General features: G+C 47.1%; 1 protein-coding gene across 2 annotated transcripts in view; it reads left to right on the top strand.

Annotated features, from left to right (window-relative positions):
• The first annotated feature begins 14,380 nt into the window (after positions 1-14,380).
• The window catches only part of usp5 (ubiquitin specific peptidase 5 (isopeptidase T)), a 57,856-nt gene continuing 48,578 nt past the window's right edge, over positions 14,381-23,658 (top strand). For both annotated transcript variants that reach the window (XM_084336033.1, XM_084336032.1), the window contains exons 1-7: positions 14,381-14,620; positions 15,249-15,377; positions 15,556-15,613; positions 16,246-16,373; positions 16,752-16,897; positions 21,574-21,758; positions 22,255-22,349. In XM_084336033.1, coding sequence (XP_084192159.1) covers positions 14,513-14,620; positions 15,249-15,377; positions 15,556-15,613; positions 16,246-16,373; positions 16,752-16,897; positions 21,574-21,758; positions 22,255-22,349 — 849 coding nt within the window. In that variant the 5' untranslated portion in view covers positions 14,381-14,512. The remainder of the gene's footprint in view (positions 14,621-15,248; positions 15,378-15,555; positions 15,614-16,245; positions 16,374-16,751; positions 16,898-21,573; positions 21,759-22,254; positions 22,350-23,658) is intronic.

Genomic DNA, 23,658 nt, shown 5'->3' with positions numbered 1-23,658 from the left:
CTGTTTAAAGTACTGTATATTTGCATATCTTGTGTGTCAAATGTAACAGTACTATATACCTGTATGTCATGTATGTCATGATATATATCTCCTGTATATCTGTATGTCGTTTATGTCATAAATGTCACTATGAATTGAAAATGGGGGACCCTGATGTAAACAAGGCGAAAGTCTTTCTCTGGTCTGCATCCCCTTAACAATTGTGTGTATTGAGCCGTACTGTATTGTACCCATTCTGCAACCTGTTAATAACATTTTCAATCAATCAATCAATCAATCAATCAATCAATCAATCAATCAATCAATCAGCTCTGAGTGCAGCTCTGTGTTCCGTCCACCAGGTGGTGCCAGCGGGCTCGGGCCAGACGTGGTGGAGGTGAACGGACGCAACGTGGAGAGGGAGTTCTTCGAGGAGGTGGTGGCGATGATGAAGAGGAGCGTGTCGCCCCTCAGACTCCTGGTGGTGGAGGGGGGCGGCTACGACGCGCTGACGAAGAGCGGGCTTCCGGTCACCGCACGTCTCGTCCTCTACAGGGGGGGAGGGGGGTGGATACTGGGGGGGAGGGGGGTGTACGCATTAAACCCATGTCGATTCGCCATATGATTGGTTTATTAAACTGTTCTTAGGCTTTTATGTAGCCTATTAGTAAGATTAAGAATACATCATGTGTTGTGTTTATTTTGACCTTTCCGTTTATAAAATAAAAGTTTTGCCATACGCCCCGTTTTTGTATTCATCAATGTATCAATATCTGGAATTACTCCTATTTCCTATTAGTTGGCTATTTATATATTATATGGTTATTGTAAGGAAGTTATTGTATCTTATTTCTCAGGCTACACACATTGATATGAGCTATAACCAAACCTTTATGCAAGCCTAGCTTAATACAGGAAGTATCAGTAGGCCTACCGACCATAAAGCAATAGTCTCAATGGGTTTCAGAATAACCAGGGAGTGATACGGGAGTCCCTAAACAGTTGGTTGTTGATATAATAGTCTATCCACCGACACGTTTGTTTAGGCTTCGATGTTCTTTCATGATAGGATATAATAGCTTACGTCTTCCATTGATCTCGGGAGGAAATTGGTCGTTCATGCCAAAGGTGGTGTTCTTTAACTCCCTGCCCCTACTCTTGACAAGCTCCTTCTGCTGGTGATGCTCAAAACGAGCCACTATTGCCCGTGGTCTGTCCCCTGAGGGTTTTCCCATTCTGTGTACTCTAGAGAATGTGATGTTCTGAACAGTGTCCCTAGGCAGTCTTAGCTGGTCTGACATAAACTCCCTTATGACTGTTTCACAGTCTTTGCTCTCCTTATCTGCTATCCCTGTAAAAACCAGATTGTCTTGCATAGACCTACACTGTACATCCAGAAGAGATTCCTTCAACTTCCTGTTGTCTATCTCAATTATGTCTACTTTGTTTCCCATGTATTCCACCTTTCCTTTCAGCTCAGCATTATCCTTGACCAGCTCATCAATTTGTCTCTGACTGAACTCCAAGCTTTCTTTGAGGCTCTTAATTTCCTGCATCATCAAGTCCAACATATCCAGTTTATCAAGTCTCTTATTGATGGCCTGTAATGTTAGATTCATGTCAACCTCTCTTATTGTCAGCGCTTCCTCCAATGAAGCTTCCTCTGCATCTTCAATGTCAGAACGTGATCTTTTACTCAGTTTGGGCTTAATACAGTCTGTAATATTCTGTGACTTTATATATAATACAATATATACATACATGAACAACACATTTAACACTGTACATAACAGAATATTTTAAATAAAGTGCATGATGAGTGTTACAAAGGATCAGATTAAACCGAATATATATATTTATTGATTGATATATATTGCATAATATTTGTATATCGTTTGATATCCCTTGTATATTCCTTGTACATATACACGGAATATCCCTTTAGCCTAGTACAGACCATAATATTTCATTCTCCTATTGGACAGCGGTCCACAGGCGCCAAGGCCATGCCTCCAGAGTCAGGTTCAAAGCCACCGTCAAGACATGTCTGTACATGCCCGGCCTTGCCCAAGAATACGAGACAGAAATGAGGTTGGCACTAGATTGTTCGCTGTGCATATAAATATGGCGCAGGTGAATACAGAAGCACTTAGAGAAACTTAGTGTTGTTACCCAATAAGTTGAAGCCTCACCCACGATACGACGTGCGGTGAAGTATGGCCTGTTTGGCCCCAAATAGAGCATTGAGACCGCGTGCGAATTAATAACTGAATTGTCAGAGTTTGGCGCTATACCGTCGAGTGCGACATATTTCTATTAAGTCAGTAATAGTCTATTTGTGTATAGTGTATCGTGCGGCTAAAGTTCTACAGTGACCAGCATCACCAACGCTTCCTCGTATCAGCTAGAGAGCTTATCCAGGCTGGGCTGCTTTCATGGCGCTTTCACCCGAGGAGCCCTAGACGAGAACCGTGTGGACATGTACACTGGATTAATCTACCCGACGACTACATAGCCCTTTGCGGCTGGATTATATTTGCTTTTGGTCCTGTGATTAATGGAGCGGAGAATCGCCGACGCCTACACGTGTGTGGGATTTACCCTGTGAGGAGCCACGTCGAGTCTGCGCCTCAGAGAGCCTGAGGCAGGCTAGCTTTCTTCCCTGTGGATCTACAGGCTACGGAGAACAGCTGTATTCGTCTGTGGATCAAGATCTTATTGCACCGTCTCCCGTACTCGGAGTCTCCTTATCATCGTTGACCCAGGCTCTACTACCGACAGATCCTCTACCCCTGCTGGCTTACAACCGGGGGGACCCTTCCAGTATCTCCCGCTATATATTACTAGTGTACCATAGATATAATTCCCTAAGATTCAGGTTGTATAATTACCTCCTGCGTAACCAGAGAATGGACATTCATTATTGATTTGCCTACGCACATTCCTTTGCCTTATAAGCGCATCCAAAGTAAAATAGAGAAGTATATTATGTACCTTTTGCTGCAATAAATACTTAATTACAACTTTGTGTGGAACCGATTCATTGTGGGAAGTGTTCATCATATATATATATATATATATCATGTACTGTATGGCCAGTAATTAAAGTACATAAGACGGTAGTGGTTTAATGATACCATACTTATCAATACAGTCAGGGAATTGTACCCCTCAGTTACAATTGGTCCTTCGAGCCGGAGGGTAACTAGTGTAATATTAATATAGTGGTATTAATATTGACATGGCCAATGATGAACACTCCACAAAACGGTTCTCCTAAAGTAGATTGCCCGCAGCGTAGACGGCAGACACCTCAGTACTTAGAGGATTACGTTGCCAATATACTACCTAGCTTTCTACAGACGGTAAACGCGGAAAAAGTAGATAGTAAAATTATGTCCGACCCTATCGACCAGGCTACCCCGCCAATAGAGGCCCTAGTGGGTTCTAACGTAACTGACCAAGCTCACGCTAGGGACCAGGAGGGACCCGACATGACTTTACCCCCCGCCAAGACCGAAGAAGTAGTCCCCGGAGAGCTCCAGGATAAAGACAGCCCTCCAGGGATGGAACTCGACCCGCTACAAGAAGAGGCGAGCACCCCGGAGATGGATCTCCAGGACTCGCCACAGGAGAACAGATCTCCAACGAGTACTGCCAGGAGCGGATCACCTCAACCATGCAGCGTCTTCCCCCAGCGAGGCGGACAAGATGCTGGCACAGGCATTCCTCGCCAGCCTGGCAGCCTCAACAGAGCGCGATCGACTCCAAGCACAGCCGCTTAGTGAGCGCGAACATTCTTCCATGGAAAGAGAACGCCTTCAAGCGCAGCAACGGAGCGACGAAGATCGTATACGTCTAGAGATTAGACGCCTTCAGACGGAAGAGAATATAGTAAGGGACCGGGCCGAAGCCCAGCGCGCCGCCGCCGAAGCCCAGCGCGCCGCTGCCGGTGCCCAAAGAGAAGCAGAGCGCGACCTCGCTCTCACCAAGCGCGAAGCCGAGCGCGACCGATTACAAGCGCAGATAATGGAGCAGCTGATCACCAGGGCAACACCCCCTCCCTCCGCACGGGGTTCCAGGGCCTCGTCAAGACAAGGGTCAAGGGCACCCTCCCCTACCCGATCAAGCGACCCTGAGCCCGACCACCAGAGAGAGCCTATACCCCCCTCCGAACCCCTTCCCCGACCGGTCCAAGTGAGACCCAGCTACAAGGAAGAAACGGTCTACACCGCGGAGAGGCTAAATAGACGACTACAGGATCTAGAGGACCTGCCAGAGGAAGAAGAAGAGGGAGAGGAGGAGAGTCAAGCCCGACAGCAGCACAGTACTCCACAGGACCAGGAGGTCCAGTACAGCCCAGGCTCTACCCCCGCGGCTCTGCGCTACAGACCCCCGACTCAATTCACGGGTGAGCTTGACGCACGACCAGCCCCAAGGAACAGCACCTGGATACGCGGGCCATGGTACCCAGCAGGTACCAGCCCACCAAGAGGCGTAAGAGGAGACTCGCCTAGGAGGCCTCTCTTCCAACGCTCACCGATGTGCCAGCCATCCATGGCATCATACATTGGCACACCGATGTTTCCGGACTTCACCCACGAGAACAGAGCACAGTACACGGAGCTACGAATGTGCTTAGAGACAATGATGTCCGATGTAGCTGATGAACCGTACAAGTATGCTATCCTACTGAAGCACCTCAAGGTGCCCCGAGCGCACAATATAGCGCTGGCCTATGCCACCTCTACTACCCCATACACAGTAGGGATGTGCATCTCCTGACTGAGGCCGATGCGATGCGCATCTCGATACGGTGCCAACGATACGATACATTAACGATACATTTGAAGGACCGGGCGATGCGATACGATTCACCCCCTGTTGAGATACGATACGATACGATTCGATACGATTTGATTCAACATAATGCGATTCGGGGCGATACGATGCGATTCAACACGATGCAAAATAATGATACAATTTTATGGTATGACAGAGGATTTGGTTGTATTCCTTATATGCAGCTTATATTATTATTAAAAATAAAATAATCTACTGTAAGACAATTTATATAAAAACTCTTGGGTGCCTAAGAAGACTTTTGCATAAACTGTCTTTTCTATCCACTTTAGCTAAAAACACACACACAATGTACTACTGTGAGACAATAATAATCATACACAAAGGGATAATGGCTTATAGCAGACTTAAATGATTTTATAATATTTCAGATAATGAAATTAAATGTTTATCATCAACTATCCAATTAGTATTTATATTGTAACGTTTGGCCACGTTAAATCATTGAACAGAGAGAGAGAGAGAGGGAGAGGGAGAGAGGGAGAGGGAGAGAGAGAGAGGGAGAGAGAGAGAGAGAGAGAGAGAGAGAGAGAGAGAGAGCCCGTCTGAGTCGCGTAGTTGATGATGTCACACACTAGGCTAGGATCGGATGTCAACAGAACACACGGAGCCTGGATAGCCTGCTGCATGAAGCGATATAAAGAAACCAATAGCCAATAAATGTGAAGTTATCTTTGAACCTGTTGTCAAGCGTCTTCAATATACCCCCCCCCCCCCCCCCTCCTCACTAATGGAACTGGTGTTGCGTTAGTTAGTTAGTTAGACACTGTAGTTTAGTTTAGCGTTAGCTGAACGGCTAACTGGCGTTAGCCAGAGGAAGCCCAATTCTATTCATGTCCTCGACTTCCACTGTTTGTTGTTGTTAACTGTGACGCGGCTCTCGCCTTCTGTATTAGTAGTATAGTATCAGCTGTGTGCAGTCACAGTGCACTGCTGACAGAAGTGGATGAGAGGAAATTATATTAATGCATCGGTTTTGACAGACGCAAAGACGCTACAACAAGATGCATCGCGAGTTCAACCTGAGTTCTAGCCGGTGCGCACGTATTCCACCGGTGCACGCGCATCGTGAACGTGTATGCCGGCGCACCGATGCAAATCGATGAATCGTCACATCACTAATACACAGCGGCTCTAGCAGCACTCGACCAAAGATATGGACGCATATGGGACTACGTAATACAAGAGATAAGGCATATTGACCGCCTACCCCCAGCCACAGACAATCACTCACTAGATGACCTGTCTATCAAGGTACAATCCCTGGTAGGGATGCTGGGGGCGCAAAGAGAAAAGGGTATGCACGAACTGTACGCAAACTCTAATGTCGAGAGGATTTTAGAGAAGCTTCCGCCCGCCCGACAAGAGCGCTTCAGGCGGCAAAGAGACCACCGTGATCCTAACGGTCCCGAGCCATCCCTCCTAGACCTAGCCGACTTCCTGGCGAGAGAAGTCAACAGCCTACGGTTGGATACGTTCATGCGGAGCACACCAAGCTCCAGAGAGGGACCTAGGAGAGCAAACGATGGCCGCAGATTGGTGACCGTCATGCACCAATCAGAATCAGTACCGAGCAGCAAGAACCACAGTACCCCCTCGATGAAAGAGAAGTGGAAGATGGTGTGCATGTACTGCGAAAAGGAACACTGGTTGTCACAATGTGACACGTTCAAGAAGATGACCGCCGACGAGGTGAGTCAATGGATAAAGTCCAACCGACGCTGTTACCGATGTGCACGCAGTCACATGGCAGCCGATTGCCGCTTAAAGAAGAGGTGTAGTCGGTGTGACGGAGCCCACCTAGATGTCCTACACGACAGTAACAGAAGAAAGCCTGCACCCTCAAGCAGCACAAAGGCAAGTGTTATGTACATTGACCCCGCCCGCAGCGGGGGCGCCCGGGTGCTCTTAAAGGTGGTCCGCGTAACACTGAGTTACCAAGATAAGGTCATGGACACTTATGCCGTCCTTGACGACGGGTCAGAGAAGACCCTTCTCCTCGCGTCCGCTGCGGCCCAGCTGGGGCTGCGGGGGAGCGAAAACCAGATGACGATTCGGACAATAAGAAGAGATCTAAAGACGATAAAGGGCGAGAATGTCTCCTTCACTATCGCAGCAAGCGGGCAGCCAGAGAGACGGTATAGGATTACTAACGCTTTCACCAGCCAAGAAATAGGCCTGTCGCAGTACACCTACCCCATCGCCAAGCTGATGGATAAATATGTGCACCTGCGTCAACTACCTATACCGCTCATAGACGGTGCCACCCCGACCCTGCTGATAGGCTCCGACCATGCAGACCTCATCGTCCCGATAGACCGGGTCCACACAGGGCCCAGAGGCTGTCCTGCAGCAGTCGAGACCCGCCTAGGATGGAAATTACAAGGCCCCCTCGCTAAGTCTCTTAACCGAACAGCAGCCACTAACTGCCTCCACTCCAGAGTCACAGAAGAAGACACCACCCTCCTACAGCATGTCGAGAGGCTATGGACACTAGAGACAATGCCCTTTAAGAACGAAAAGAAAGACATTTGTTCCAAGGAAGACATTTACGCTATAGCCCTCCTCGAGCAGGGGACAAAGAGAGTCAAAGTCAACGGAGTGATGAGATACGCAACTCCACTCCTGAGGCGAGAGGGTATGCCTACCTTCCACGCCCCAAAAGAAGCGACGGAGCGGTATCTATTGAACACAGAGCGGCGCCTAGCCAGAGACCCCGCTCAAGAGACGGTGTACCGCGCTGAGATTAACAAGCTAATCACAGCGGGACACATAAAGAAAATTGACATTAAAGAGGCCGATCAGACGACCGAATCATGGTACGTGCCGCACCACAAAGTCCACCACAACGGCAAGGATCGTATTGTGTTCAACTGCAGCTACCATATCGGATCACAAAATCTGAATAAAGAGCTCTTGCCCGGCCCAACACTCGGCCCCTCTCTACTAGGCGTGTTACTACGTTTCCGCCAAGACAAGGTGGCCATCAGCGGCGACATCAAAGGGATGTTCCTGCAGGTGAGACTAGTGGAGGAGGACAAGCCCCTGCTGCGGTTCCTATGGAGAGAGAGGATCGGGGATGAGCAACCAGCCATCTATCAATGGGAAGTCCTCCCTTTCGGAACCACATGCAGCCCATGCTGTGCTACGTTTGCACTGCAAAAGCATGTCGCAGAGGATCCAGCAGCTGATGAAGAGGTCCGACAAAGTGTAGGAAATAGTTTCTACGTGGACAACTGTCTGCAAAGCGTCTCGACGCCAGAAGAAGCCGAGGCCCTTCTACTCAAGCTCCGCGCCTCCCTGATCAAAGGCGGCTTTGATCTCAGGCAGTGGGCCAGCAGCGACCCGCAAGTATTGCGCAGCCTCTCCCCCGAGGACAAGGCAGCAAGCAGCGAGACCTGGATGGCGACCATCCCAGGAGAAGCCCAAGAAATGACATTAGGACTAGTCTGGCGCTTCAAAACAGACTCGCTCCATTATAAACACACACCCCTGACCAAGGAGCAGGGAAGGTTGACTGCACTACCGACCACCAGACGGAGTGTATACAGAACACTCGCCAGACAATATGACCCGTTGGGATGTATTCTACCTTACACCACCAGGGCAAAGATGATTGTAAGAGCGTTATGGGACAAGGACCAGGGCTGGGACGACCCCATACCCGAGCACCTTGCATCCACATGGAGAGAGTGGGAGACGGAACTCAGCTCACTCCCAGGTGTCAACATACGCCGCAGCTACTTCCCACCCACAGTGAGGCCGGAGACGTGCCAGATGGACCTGCACGTCTTCAGCGACGCCTCCGAAGTAGCCTACGGTTCAGTGGCCTACTTGCGTGCCCGAGAGGAGGGAGGAGAAATACATACTGCTTTCATCCTGGCTCGCTCAAGAATAGCCCCACGAAAGCAACAATCTATCCCGCGTCTAGAGCTCTGCGCAGCCCTAGCAGGAGCGCAACTCGCCACGTTAATCCAACGTGAACTCACCATTCCGGTGCAAAGAACAATCTTGTGGTCAGACTCCATGACCGTACTCACATGGATCCGGTCTGATTCGTGCAGATACAAGGTCTTCGTGGGAGTCAGAGTCACAGAGATTCAAGATCTAACAGAAGTAGCAAGCTGGAGGTATGTGGACACAAAACACAACCCAGCTGACGTCATCACCCGGGGAATGTCCCTGGATGACCTCACCCGTCACAACCTATACAGTGACGGGCCAGAGTTCCTCAAGCTCCCGGAAGAAGAGTGGCCTACACCCACCCCACGGGAAGCGAGTAAAGAGGAGGCCGAAAACAAGAAATCTATGTTCTGTGGATTGAACACACTCGTCTCCACAGACCCTGACATAGACGATTGCCTCACCCTAGAGAGTGCGCAGCTAAAGACATTCCTGTGGCACCACCCAGAGGTTCAGCTCACTACTGACATTACTGCAGCTGACTACGAAGAAGCAGAACTTCTTCTACTACAACGAGCCCAGAGAGACTCGTTTCCCGATGAGCTAGACTGTCTACAGGGAGCAAAGCCCGTCCCAGCAGACAGCAGACTGCTCCACCTAGCCCCCGAGAGCGACGCCCATGGTCTCATCAGAGTGGGTGGTCGTCTGCGGAGAGCTCCAGACTTACCGGATGACGCCAAGTACCCGATAGTCTTAAACAGCCGACACAAGGTCACAGAGCTGATCATAAAGAAATACGACGAGGATGTGCATCACGCCGGGGCAGAGAGAGTCTTCGCGGAGATCAGACGTCGTTATTGGATACTGCAAGGGAGAGAAGCAGTGCGGCGCTTCCAGCGAACCTGTCTAGACTGTCGTAAGTGGCGAGCGCAGCCCAGTATACCCCGGATGGCTGACCTACCTCCCTGTCGCCTCCGACTCGGCGACAAGCCTTTTCACTCCACCGGTATGGACTGTTTCGGCCCGCTGTATATAAAGAAAGGAAGAGGAACCGAGAAGCGGTGGGGTATTGTATTCAAATGCATGACCACCCGAGCGATGCATATAGAACTCCTTCCAACCATGAGCACAGACTCATTCCTTATGGCCTTCCGAAGATTCACATCGCGGAAAGGCAAACCGTCTATACTATTGTCTGATCACGGGACAAACTTCAAAGGCGGAGAAAGAGAGCTGAGAGAGAGCTTCCAAGCTATGGGCCCAGAACTTAAGACCCACCTCGCTCCATCCCAGATTGACTTCCAGTTTAATCCCCCGAATGCACCTCACTTCGGTGGAACTTGGGAACGAGAAGTACGTTCAATAAAGACAGCCCTGTACGCCGTGCTTGGGGCCCAGACCGTGGCTGAAGAAGTCCTAATGACAGTCCTCACGGAGATCGAGGGAGTATTGAACTCAAAGCCCCTCGGTTACGTCTCAAGTGATGTAGCAGATGTCGACCCAGTCACCCCCAACACACTCTTGATGGGGCGGCTGGACCCCGCGCTACCACAGACAATGTACAGGCCTGAAGAAGCGAACGGCCGAAGAATGTGGAGGTACAGTCAAGTATTGGCTGACAAGTTTTGGAACAGCTTCCTACTCCACTATCTACCGTCTCTACAGACCCGCCAGAAATGGGTGAAAGAGAGAGACAATTTGACAGAAGGGACAGTCGTCATGATTATCGACCAGTCACTACCCCGAGCTATGTGGCCGGCTGGCCGCGTAAGCAAAGTGATCACCGGTGCCGACGGAAAGGTCCGAGCAGCCGAAGTGCTCGTCCAAGGACGGATCTACACCCGACCCGTGGCGAGGCTAATAGAACTGCCAAGGCTCCCCGATACTATCGATGACGACCATGACCCCATGACTTTGTGAACTGCCCGACCCCTCACAACAGACATTGAGTAGTGGACAGTGCGGTTAATCTGTCTCTACTTAGCTAATTAGGTGGGACTAATTAGGAGGCGGCTGTTACAAAGGATCAGATTAAACCGAATATATATATTTATTGATTGATATATATTGCATAATATTTGTATATCGTTTGATATCCCTTGTATATTCCTTGTACATATACACGGAATATCCCTTTAGCCTAGTACAGACCATAATATTTCATTCTCCTATTGGACAGCGGTCCACAGGCGCCAAGGCCATGCCTCCAGAGTCAGGTTCAAAGCCACCGTCAAGACATGTCTGTACATGCCCGGCCTTGCCCAAGAATACGAGACAGAAATGAGGTTGGCACTAGATTGTTCGCCGTGCATATAAATATGGCGCAGGTGAATACAGAAGCACTTAGAGAAACTTAGTGTTGTTACCCAATAAGTTGAAGCCTCACCCACGATACGACGTGCGGTGAAGTATGGCCTGTTTGGCCCCAAATAGAGCATTGAGACCGCGTGCGAATTAATAACTGAATTGTCAGAGTTTGGCGCTATACCGTCGAGTGCGACATATTTCTATTAAGTCAGTAATAGTCTATTTGTGTATAGTGTATCGTGCGGTTAAAGTTCTACAGTGACCAGCATCACCAACGCTTCCTCGTATCAGCTAGAGAGCTTATCCAGGCTGGGCTGCTTTCATGGCGCTTTCACCCGAGGAGCCCTAGACGAGAACCGTGTGGACATGTACACTGGATTAATCTACCCGACGACTACATAGCCCTTTGCGGCTGGATTATATTTGCTTTTGGTCCTGTGATTAATGGAGCGGAGAATCGCCGACGCCTACACGTGTGTGGGATTTACCCTGTGAGGAGCCACGTCGAGTCTGCGCCTCAGAGAGCCTGAGGCAGGCTAGCTTTCTTCCCTGTGGATCTACAGGCTACGGAGAACAGCTGTATTCGTCTGTGGATCAAGATCTTATTGCACCGTCTCCCGTACTCGGAGTCTCCTTATCATCGTTGACCCAGGCTCTACTACCGACAGATCCTCTACCCCTGCTGGCTTACAACCGGGGGGACCCTTCCAGTATCTCCCGCTATATATTACTAGTGTACCATAGATATAATTCCCTAAGATTCAGGTTGTATAATTACCTCCTGCGTAACCAGAGAATGGACATTCATTATTGATTTGCCTACGCACATTCCTTTGCCTTATAAGCGCATCCAAAGTAAAATAGAGAAGTATATTATGTACCTTTTGCTGCAATAAATACTTAATTACAACTTTGTGTGGAACCGATTCATTGTGGGAAGTGTTCATCATATATATATATCATGTACTGTATGGCCAGTAATTAAAGTACATAAGACGGTAGTGGTTTAATGATACCATACTTATCAATACAGTCAGGGAATTGTACCCCTCAGTTACAATGAGTGGTAACAGTGATTATCAAGTCCAGGTAAGTGCATGGTGCACGTGAGGGGACAGTCAATGAGCGTTTAACAGTCTGACTGCTTGGGGGAAAAAGCTGTTCTTAAATCTTGAACTCTTGGCATGTATGGACCGGTATCTCCTCCCTGGGGGAAGGAGCTGAAAGAGGTGATGTGCTGGGTGAGACTGGTCCTTGATTTCAAGTCAAGTCAAGAGTTTTAATTGTCACGGCATACAGGTATACAATGAAATGCGGGGTGATGATACACTTGGAGCGGTGGAGGCAGCAGGAGGTGAAGACGGAGGTGATGTTTGGTAGAGGAGTCCCGACGATCCTGCCTGCCGCCTTCACCACCCTCTGTAGAGCCTCTTGCTCTGCCTTTGTGCAGCTGGAGAACCACACAGACACACCGTAGGTCAGCACACTCTCTATAGTTACTGTCTGTACAATACTGCTGTAGGCCTATAATACTTATGTAAATAAGTAAGGTAATTGAAATATATCTGCAGTACAGCTCAATACACACAATTGTTAAGGGGATGCAGACCAGCGAAAGACTTCCGTCTTGTTTACATCAGGGTCCCCCATTTTCAATTCATCATAAATGTACAGTTCCCTCCCCCTTGTATATATTTACTGTATGTCACAAATGTAACAGTACTGCATGGTCTGCATCCCCTTAACAATTGTGTGTATTGCGCTGTACTGCATTCTGCAATCTGTTAATAAAGTTTTCAATCAATCAATCAATCAATCCGGGCCTGTGACGTCACTGTACCCATTCTGCAATCTGTTAATAAAGTTTTCAATCAATCAATTAATCAATCAATCAATCAATCAATCAATCCGGGCCTGTGACGTCACTGTACCCATTCTGCAATCTGTTAATAAAGTTTTCAATCAATCAATTAATCAATCAATCAATCAATCCGGGCCTGTGACGTCACTGTACCCATTCTGCAATCTGTTAATAAAGTTTTCAATCAATCAATCAATCAATCAATCAATCAATCAAACAAACAATCAATCAACCAATCGGTCACTGTACCCATTCTACAATCTATCAATCAATCAATCAATCAATCAATCAATCAATCAATCCGGGCCTGTGACGTCACTGTACCCATTCTGCAATCTGTTAATAAAGTTTTCAATCAATCAATCAATCAATCAATCCAGGCCTGTGACGTCACTGTACCCATTCTGCAATCTGTTAATAAAGTTTTCAATCAATCAATCAATCAATCAATCAATCCGGGCCTGTGACGTCACTGAACCCATTCTGCAATCTGTTAATAAAGTTTTCAATCAATCAATCAATCAATCAATCAATCAAACAATCAATCAATCAATCGGTCACTGTACCCATTCTACAATCTGTTAATAAAGTTTTCAATCAATCAATCAGGGCCTGTGGCGGTCACGTGTAGCCATTCGCCTATTGCTTAATAACAGCGGAGCAGTGCTGCCGTTGCTTCCGCGTTTTCCCTGATTGGCTGCGACACGCCCCGCGGCAGGCGCGGCAACCGCAGAGCGGAGCGGAGCGGCAGAGCTTGCGGAATTATGTAACCGCCCTAATCCGCCATGATTTTCATTCGGCGCTCAGCTCACCTGGCAGCCTAGCGGTCCTGCGGTCCTGCGGTCCGTTGTTGACGAGTTCGAATCCCATGAAAAAAAATTTTTAACGTGATTTTTTTTTTTAACGTGTATTCTTTCGCCGGTTAAGGTTAGGCATGGTTAAGGTTAAGGTTAAGGTTAGGCATTGTTTCGGAGTTGGTTAAGGTTAGAACGGTTAAGTTTAGGCGCTGTTAAGGAGCTGGTTAAGGTTAGAGTTTGTCTTAGAGACAGCCTATTTCCGCACTGCCGCTCTCCCGCGTTGCCGCGGTCACATGGTCAAATTGTCACATTCTTGCACTGCTCCGCTGTTAAAAAGCAACACGCTACCCATTCTGCAATCTGTTAATAAAGTTTTCAATCAATCAATCAATCAATCCCGCAGTGCAACGTGACCCAAATCAGCCAATGCCCGCAGTGCAACACTCCAATTCAGCCATTGGGTGGGACAGTCACGTGACGTGACCCAAATCAGCCAATGGAAGCGAGCGTCCTCAGCCTGCGGATCCTCAGCCTGCTGGAGACGTGGTTCTGCAGGTGGAAGCATCTCGTCTGGCCTGGGCTTGCGGCGCTGCAGATATACCCTAATCCGTGGGCCGCGCGTCGACACCACGCAGGCGCAGCGAGCATCAGTGTCTCACTCACAGCCAGGCAGACCGACACTAGAGGAGGAGGCTGCCCGACACCGCGCACACTATCCTGAGCCCGGGAAGAAGCACATTCTGGGGTCCAAACTCAGAGGAACAAGTGTCTCACTGAAAGGCGGAACTAGTTAGTAAGAGACATGGCGGAGGTTAGCGAGGTTTTGATGTCAGTTTTGTCCACAATTCGGGTTCCTAGGCCCGGGGACCGTGTCCACAAAGACGAATGCGCCTTGTCATTTGCCTCTCCGGTGAGCTAACGTTCATCATCACCCCTCTCTCACATCTTACTAACGTCAGCTAGCAGTCTGTGGGCTTTACTTTTATTATTTTATTATGTCTTCGTGCTTGATTGTGTCTAGTGCAACGTTATAGCCGCCACCTGTGTCATTTCACTTGAACTTATTATTAGCAAGCTTGACGTTCCTTCCATACAGTCTCAACTAACGTTAGCAAACTAGCTAGCTATGGTAGCTAAGCTACACGTTGTTGATGCTGCTAGCTAGCTAGCTTTTTTAGCCGGCTGTCAAAATGGCTAGTTAGCTGCCAGTGAGTGACTTCTGATTTACTTAATTTTTCAGTTCAACACTTCACTACAAGCATGGCAGAATATTTTCACAATCGACGTGGGTATGTGTTAGCTAACGTTAACATTAATATCAATGTTTTAGCGAAGTGGCAATCAACTTTAGCTGGCTAACTTGGCTAGACAGCCAGTTGGCTTGTAATTGATACCATTTGTCATGATGACTGTGTTGTTGTGCCTCTGCCTCCAGCTGTACAGCAGCACATGACTTTGTTTCTCAAGTCTGATGAGGATGATGGGTGCAGCCAGGTATGCAACAGCGTTTCACACGACTTTATATCATTGATCCCCAGGAAAGCGAAGGAGGCCTGTATGTGTGCATGAACAGTTTCCTGGGTTTTGGCAGTCGGTATGTGGAGAGGCACCATACCCGGAGCGGTCAGCGGGCTTATCTGCACATCACCCGGACTCGCAAGACTCAGGTGATCATTCAGTGACGGTACCTTTAGTCCCTTCTCAATGTCCCCAGGTGTAATAGTGCACTTTTCACTCCCCCGCATAGACTTTCATCTAAATAAATCTGCACACAAACCACCATGTCAATCATTTCCCATGCCTGAGAAACTCTCTCACCATTGTTTGTTTGTTTTTTCCCCTCAGAAGGAAGATGATAATAATTGCGACCCGCCTAAGAAAAAGCCCACTAGACTGGCCATAGGTGAGTGGTATTGACCTATCTTATATCCTGCTCTCTTTTCATGATCCTACAATCACAAGGGTACTACGACTATGCGTGCACCTCATGGTACCAAAGCACTTCAAAGGCGCTAAAAACAAAATATACAAATATCACAAAACAAACTGGTCAGACTACTGCTTGACCTTACTCCTAAAACCCACCTCACCCCTGCTGCCCACTTTGACAACCCTAGGATGGCTTAGAGTAGATGACAGAGTACAGCAACTTGCACTGGGCCTGGTCTACAAGATACACTACACCACTCAGGTACCCATGTACATGTCAAAATACTTCCCAAAGGTCAGTGAATACCACGACCACACCACCAGAGGGAGCTCCACAAATCATGTTAAACAAGGGACTAAACACGTTTAGCAATTATGCCACATCAATGTGGAACGCCCTACCCCTGCTGTAAAGGAATGTGAATCACTACCCACTTTCAAAACCACTCAAAGAGCACAGCGGCAACAGTTGTGATTGGAGGATCAAGAAAAGAGGGAGGGTTTGAGATAAGATGGCAGGGTTTGAGAGGCACAGATACAGAGTGCTAGTCCGTTTGGAACCTTGACGACGTCTCTCCTAACTCGCACGCCTGCTCCTTCTCTTAGGTATTGCGGGAGGCTTCGACGTGGAACAAGTGCAGTATGATGAGGATGTGAAGGTTGTCCTGTTGCCCGACAGACAGGAAGTGACCTACGATGATCTCACCACCATGCCTGATGTTGTGAGAGAGCGGGTAAGACACTTTGTTCCCTTGGCATGCTCCTTGGCAAGCGTTGAATTACTTCTATCCTTTCAGGGGAGGCCATAGGAAACTGATAATGTAGCCTTTTGATATTATTACCATTTACCAGACATCAAGTATCAAGATGCCAATCAAAATTGTAAAGCGCTTTGGATAAAAGTGCTATATAAAATGCACCATTTATATTGTCTTTGTGACATTGGTGCAGTAAGCCATAGATGGACTATACACAATTATTTACCATCTCGGGTATTGGGTAAGAGTTTAGTATGGCAATGCAATGGTAGAATAGAGGTAGGCATGCAACCCTAGCTGTCAGAGTTGAGTTTATTTCAAATGTGTTCATAGTATCATCCTCTGTTCCTCCAGGTGTCTCTGTCCATGGCAGGGTTGATGTCGGCAGACTCTGTGTCTCACGCTATGCAAGTGCAACAGTGGGACGGAGAGTTGAGACAGGAGTCCCGGCATGCGGTCGAACTCAAACAGCTCGATAACGGTCTCAAGATCCCACCCAGGTGAGTGATTAAAAACACAACAGGCCCTTCTGTATATATGGGTTGGTTCTTCAATGAAAGAAAACATGATGAAAACGATGTAGTCCTTGAGGAGGAGGAGTATAAACCATGGAAAAAAAAAAAAGAAAAAAAAAATTGCACATTTAAACCGCTCCTTTAGGTTGAATTTATTCATGCTCTGGTGTTTTTCAGTCATGTAGCCATTGATTACAAAGGCAGCATGGCTGAAATACTGGTGCAGGAATAAGTTAGCAGTATTTCTTCTTTTAGCGGTGTGGCTTTCAACAGAAGAACTGTCCAGTCAAAGACCTTCTGTGCCTTCCCTAATAAGATTGGTTTCCTGTTTGTCAACACGCTTTATCAAATGAGCCAATCGGCAATAACCGCTGTAACACACACAATCAAGCTGCTCTTGAGTTGGTGCGCTAGAAATACTAGAATACTAGAAAGTATAATGGGGCTCTATGGAGAAACCATAGCACCCCCCTGCCTAAAGTTCTTTTCAAATGAAAATGACGATGTAATTTTGCTAAATCGGTATGGCTGCAAGTATGATACTTCCTCCAGTTGCATAGACCATGAGCATGGGTTGATTCACGTCAACATTGCTATTAGCTAGACTACAAAGTGTGATGATACTCACTGTAGTCTGCCCCATTGTTCCGATTGGAATTATGTTTTCTTTTTGATACGTGCACACGTATCAGGAAACCGATCTATGTTGTATTGTGAATGTGAGTCCCAGTGTGTCTGTATTACGCAGGGTAAATAATGGGCCCAGTTGCACATAAAATGTCTCAGGACAGTACTGGACACACGGTGATGGCCTAGGGACCATGAGGAGCAACATGCCAGTGTAGACTCTATTACATTTACATTAGCTGACGCTTTTATCCAAAGCGACTTACAAGTCCTGTACAACAAGTCAGCAGGAAGGGTACAGCTCTGGCACCTAAGGGTGAGTAAGATCAGGGCTCTACAGTGCGACCATATTGCTCGCATATGCCCCTAGAAATATGTGTGTGAATCGGAAAAATCAATTACACGGTGTGCGAGTGAAGATTACAGCCTCAGTCGTCCTTTTTTTCCCTCCGCTGATAAATCGTTAAACTACAAGTCCCACATTGCACTCAAGCCAACGGTCCAATCACAGTAGAGTGACGTGACTGGTTTCTTTTTTTTAAACTTACCCCCCCCCCCCTAGAAACCGGGCTCCCCCGCATCCCAGGTCCGTCCCACGCGGGGTCCAGCACTCAGCGACACGGGCATCTTGAATCTGATTGGGCCCGACCCATTAGAGGGCCCCCCCCCCCACCGAGCCAAGCCCGCTACCTCCCATGCCACCAAGCCCCACGCACAACCAACCCACAACCCACGGGATCCCACTCTCCCGGGTCAAACCGCATAAACGCTGACCCCCCCCCCCCCTGAGTTGAGCCCATTGGCGCCCCCCATATCTTAGGCCGCTGCGCCTGTAGCCGGGCCCCCATCGACACGGGTCCCTTGAATCAATTGGGCCAGGCCCAGTAGAGGAAAGGATAGGGGACTCCCCCCCCCCCCCCCCCACCGAGCCAAGCCCGCTATTCCCCATGCCCCCGAGAGCCCCACCCCACGCCCATCGGCCCCCCAACACACAGGGCCCCGCCGGGCTAAAACCCAGCCTCTCTGATCCCCCTGTGAGAGACCCCTCCCTCCCGCCCTCCACCCCGAGAGACGTGACTGGTTTCATGGGAAAGAAAGCAAATGACCAATCAGAAGCTCTCATTTAGCTTGTTTACTTCCTGAAAGTCCCCTATTGCGATATGCGTGAGTTTCCCGAGACATGTAACTTATTCTAGTCTTACCAATAGCAATAGATTTTAGAACACCTAGATTTAGCGATAGCAATAGTAATATAACGTTAATGCAACAAAACGAATGCCTTGCTTTGTTAATCATAACGTTGATGCAGTAGCGTCGGGGCTCCAGACTAACTTTTTTCACCACCGTCTCAGAACCGTCCCCAAATACAATTTTAACCGTCCCAAAGTGAATGTAACCGTCCCAAAAATCAAATGTTGTTTCTTTACTTTGGTTTTGTTGTCTATAGTTGTTATTGCCATAAGAAACACCATTCAGAGAAGGGGAGAATAAATTGATTTAGTCAAAAGGCTCCCAGGTGGAAAGATTTCACAAGAATAATTATGATTAAAAATAAATAAATAAATATATATATAAAAAAAAGTGTTTAACAAGGTGCTAGTATAGGGATATTTGGTCACGGTGCTGTTATAGTCAACCAATTGGAGCCATGTTGATTATTCCTTCCATAGGAAAATATATTTAAATGTATTTGTATTTTATTTTATTTCGTTTTATTTTTTTTTGTTATTACAAATGTGTGTGTTTATGGTTGAAAATGTTAAGAGATAAATAAAGATCAAATCAAATCTAACTGAATAAGTTATCACTCTTCTAACAAGAAAGAAAAACTTAGTTTAGCTTTAAACTATATAATGTCATTGCGTCCAGAGATTCCACCTTTGATAACTAAAGTAATGACACTTGACTAGTAATGAAACATGTCCCTTAGATCGCGCTGTCCTCGTGGTCAACGAATCCCAATAGTATGCAGCTGCAGAGCCGCAGAGCCAGGGGCTCTTTCAGGTCCGGTCACAGGCCCGCTCAACAGCGCCCCCCACCCAACGGCTGAATTGCCAATGGCTGAATTGGAGTATTGCACAGTGCAATACTCCAATTCAGCCGTTGGTTGGGGGGCGCTGTTGAGCGGGCCTGTGACCGGACCTGAAAGAGCCCCTGGCTCTGCGGCTCTGCAGCTGCATGCTATTCGCAAATCCATCATGAGCCAGCTCCCGCTGCAGCAGTCGTTATCAGAACACTACACACATATCATAATGTTTACAGCAAACTGTAGTTGATCACCAGGTATGTTTTATTAACATAGAATAATTCATATATATATATATGCGCGCACTGACAGTCGGCTAATTGACATTTACTGTGAAAAACGTGTAGTTTGATTTGATAGTTTATTTGATAGGGACAGCACATGTTAATGAACATCAAGTACAAAATGTAAACATGCAGGGTTGTAGCAAGAGCTAATTTACACCAGGAGACAACTGTTAGTCTGCAACACTACTATCACCGACATCTAAGAAGGGAGATCCCCCCTTGAATGGCCCTTCTAAGGTTTCTCTCCTCCACACTGCCTGTGGAGCTTTTTTCCCTATTGTTAGGTTTTAGTGAGTTTTTCCTTACCTTATGTCTGGGAGTGCTTGCATTCTTTCATTTATTTGCATTTATTTTAAATTTGTTGGACCTTATGGTGTTCTTGTTCTGTTCTTGACTTATTGTTATGTTTTCTTCTTAACTTGTTTAAAGAAGACCTGTACGGCCCATGGGGACATTAACGTGTGTTGTCAGGCCTTATAAATAAATTTGATTTGATTTAGACAGCAAACCTCTTTCAATAAATAAATAGCCTGCTTAGGGTAAAAGCATTGTGACAATCAATGATAAAAACAACAATAAAAACAAACAAGTTACATAAACTAAATCAGATTAAAAATGATCTTCTGGTTTGCCTTAAGATGCAGTTTAAGATGGGTCTTGAACATGGAGTATGTGGGGCACTCTAATCACAACTGGTAGGCTATTCCAGTAGTTACCACCCAGAGAACACAGTTTTAGCAAAGGTAGTATACCGAAAAGGCACCTTACAGTCTCCTCTACTGATGGCCCTGGTGGTAATGCCAGTGTCTCCTTTTTGTTCAATGTCACTGGCTTTAAAAAAATATATAATTTTTTTTGATTATCTTTTTCCCCTTCCTTCTTTTTCTGATTTTTCTCCCATCCCACCCTTCCTGGTTGTTGCGCACTTTCCCCTACTGTTGGTCCGAGAGGCCGGAGACTGTCGCATGCTTTCCTCCGACGCATGTGCAGCCAGCCGGCAGCCAGCCTGGCCGTGCAGATTCTCACTGGGAGAGTGTAACGTGTGGGAGGCCGCACTACCTCTCTCCAGATCCTACCCTCACTGAGCAGGCGCCCCGACCGAACTGTAGGTGTCGCTGTCCACAACGCCCAGGACCCACCCGCCAGCTTTCCCACCCTCTAATACTGCCAATTGTATTAGTGTGAACGGCCAGCCAAGCTGGTGACAACACCGGGAGCTGGATTCGAACACGCGAACCCAGCATCTCCGGCGTTGGTGACGAACGCAATCTCCGCTACGCCACCTGACCACCTGTTACTGGCTTTTTTATTAGGCCTAGTTGTTGGCTACAACTTTGCCACAGTAGGCATTAATCACTTAATAGTTCAAATGTCTGTCCCATTCCCGTTTGCACACGCAGATACACACATGCACACAGTGGGCCAGTGACTTTGGTGGTATGTGCTATTGCACAGATGTGTCCCGTTCCCGTTTGCACATGCACGCACAGTACAAATATACATTTATTTAAAAAAAGAAAAAAAGAAACTTACTTGAAATATTTTCACTGTGCTCCTAAATATTTTATATTATTATATTGTGTGCTCCTTGGGAAAAAGGTTAGCGTAGAGCCCTGGTAAGATTGTTATGTACAGTCCTTATTCAGGGTGTACATCGCTGTGAAGAACATCTCTCTCGCTCTCTCATATATAAATGTTACACCTGTTGTCGTCTATTGTAGTGGCTGGCGTTGTGAGGTGTGTGACCTACAGGAGAACATCTGGATGAACTTGACGGACGGCAAAGTGCTGTGTGGCCGGAGATATTTTGACGGCTCTGGGGGAAACAACCACGCTCTGCTCTACTTCCAGCAGACGGGACACCCGCTGGCTGTCAAACTGGGCACCATCACCCCTGACGGAGCAGGTGAGAACCAGGGACTGGCTACCACTGTGATCCAAAGGTCTAAATGTCAGGAGACGGACATAGACGTTAAGGCAACTGATTATCTATTTGTTGATTTGATCTAGAAATCTGTGGAAATTTATCGTGTCATACACTATTGTCCCTCTTCAAATGACTGTTGTCATGCAGGAAGCCCTGTTCAAATCTATTGCCAATTAAAGACCAAAGCACTGAATATTATTGTGATGCCAGACATTTTCTTATAATTTCCTAGGAAATTACTCTGTAAAACATTGAATTGAAATTAATTGGGGGGGGGGGAACTTAACTATGAGCTGATGTCTTGGTGGACTAAAGCCAGTGTAATAGTTCAGTGGACTGTGTATATACAGTGTTTTGCTCTGAACCCTTACGTCTTAGTGCCCCCTGTTAGCAAAGTGAAGCCATGCCTGTTAATAATAAGGGAGTTTAATAAAAGCGTGTGCCATTGACCATTGACTCCCTGTTGTGTGTCCAGATGTTTACTCCTATGACGAGGATGACATGGTCCTGGACCCCAAGCTGCCGGAGCACCTGGCTCACTTCGGCATTGACATGATGACCATGGAGAAGGTAGGACCCCCCCCCCCCCCGCCATGTGACCTCTGTTGTTTTAGTGAGAGGAGACCCGTCGTGTTGGCTATCTTCTAATTGACCTACCTCAAATCCCACCTCAACTGTTCTATAGACAAACGGAAAGCAACAGTTTTGAAATAGAGGATCAATAAAACAGGGCAGGGATTGAGATTGAGGTCAATTGTTTGTAGACATCTGTATTGACAAGTACTATTTGGGTCTGGGATGCAAAGGTATATGTTTTTTTGCAATACCAACATCAACTTATTTGAATAGAATCCCACTTGTGGATAAGATGAGACTATTTTTGAATGATGTAACACCATGGAAGTTGCATTACAAGAGATAATCCACTACACATCTGATCACATTTTGATTTGTACCAGACAACCAAATGGTATACTGCCAAAATTAAGAAAAATATTGTGATATATTATTTGCAATATCGCCTACAGTAGCCCTAGTATCGTACAACATGCCCAAAGCTTTTTCCTAGCTGGTTGTGTTTCTTGGAGAGAAAAGTGCTGCCCGGCCCATTTGCTGTAGCGTGCGTACGTACGTCGTACGTGTGTGACAAAATGGCTCAGAGATATTGAATTGTGCCCGGTTGGCAGACCTCCAGACATCAAAGTGCTGCCATTGATTCCGTGTTACGGCAGAGGGCTCCGAGATCATGCTGCAGTGTGAGAGAGCCAGTTAAGCTCTTATGAAAACCCATATGGTTTCATCACACATATTTCACTGGTGCCTCTCCCCCTCGACTTGTTGCCCCTGTTTATCACATCCACCCCTCCCCCACCTGTTTATCACATCCACCCCTCCCCCACCTGTTTATCACATCCACCCCTCCCCCACCTGTTTATCACATCCACCCCTCCCCCACCACATCTCTGAATCATTTCCTGCCACACCTGTTCTCTTCTCCAACTCCCTGATTCATTTCATGGCCACCTGTTTTTCTGCTGCCTCTCCTTCGCACGGCTTTCACAAAACATTTTTAATTATATATATATATTAGGGATGCCCCGATCATGTTTTTTTGCCACCGATACCGATCACCGATCATCTATGAGCCATATCGGCCGATACTGATACCGATCGTTTTTGGTTTTATAAAAAAAAAAAAAAAATTATATAAAATATATATATTATGTAAGGGATAATGTAAAGCTACGAGGTCATTGTCGCAAAATAATTGACCGACACGGAGTTTAGAAACTAGTGAAGGTCAATTATTTTGCGACAATGACAGAGTATAGCTATACATTATCCTGCTTATTACATGGCTAACTTACTAACAATATAC

Source organism: Notolepis coatsorum (genome assembly GCF_963971535.1).
Source record: "Notolepis coatsorum genome assembly, chromosome: 19".
NCBI lineage: Eukaryota > Metazoa > Chordata > Actinopteri > Aulopiformes > Paralepididae > Notolepis > Notolepis coatsorum.
This window is presented reverse-complemented; position numbering and strand designations above follow the sequence as displayed.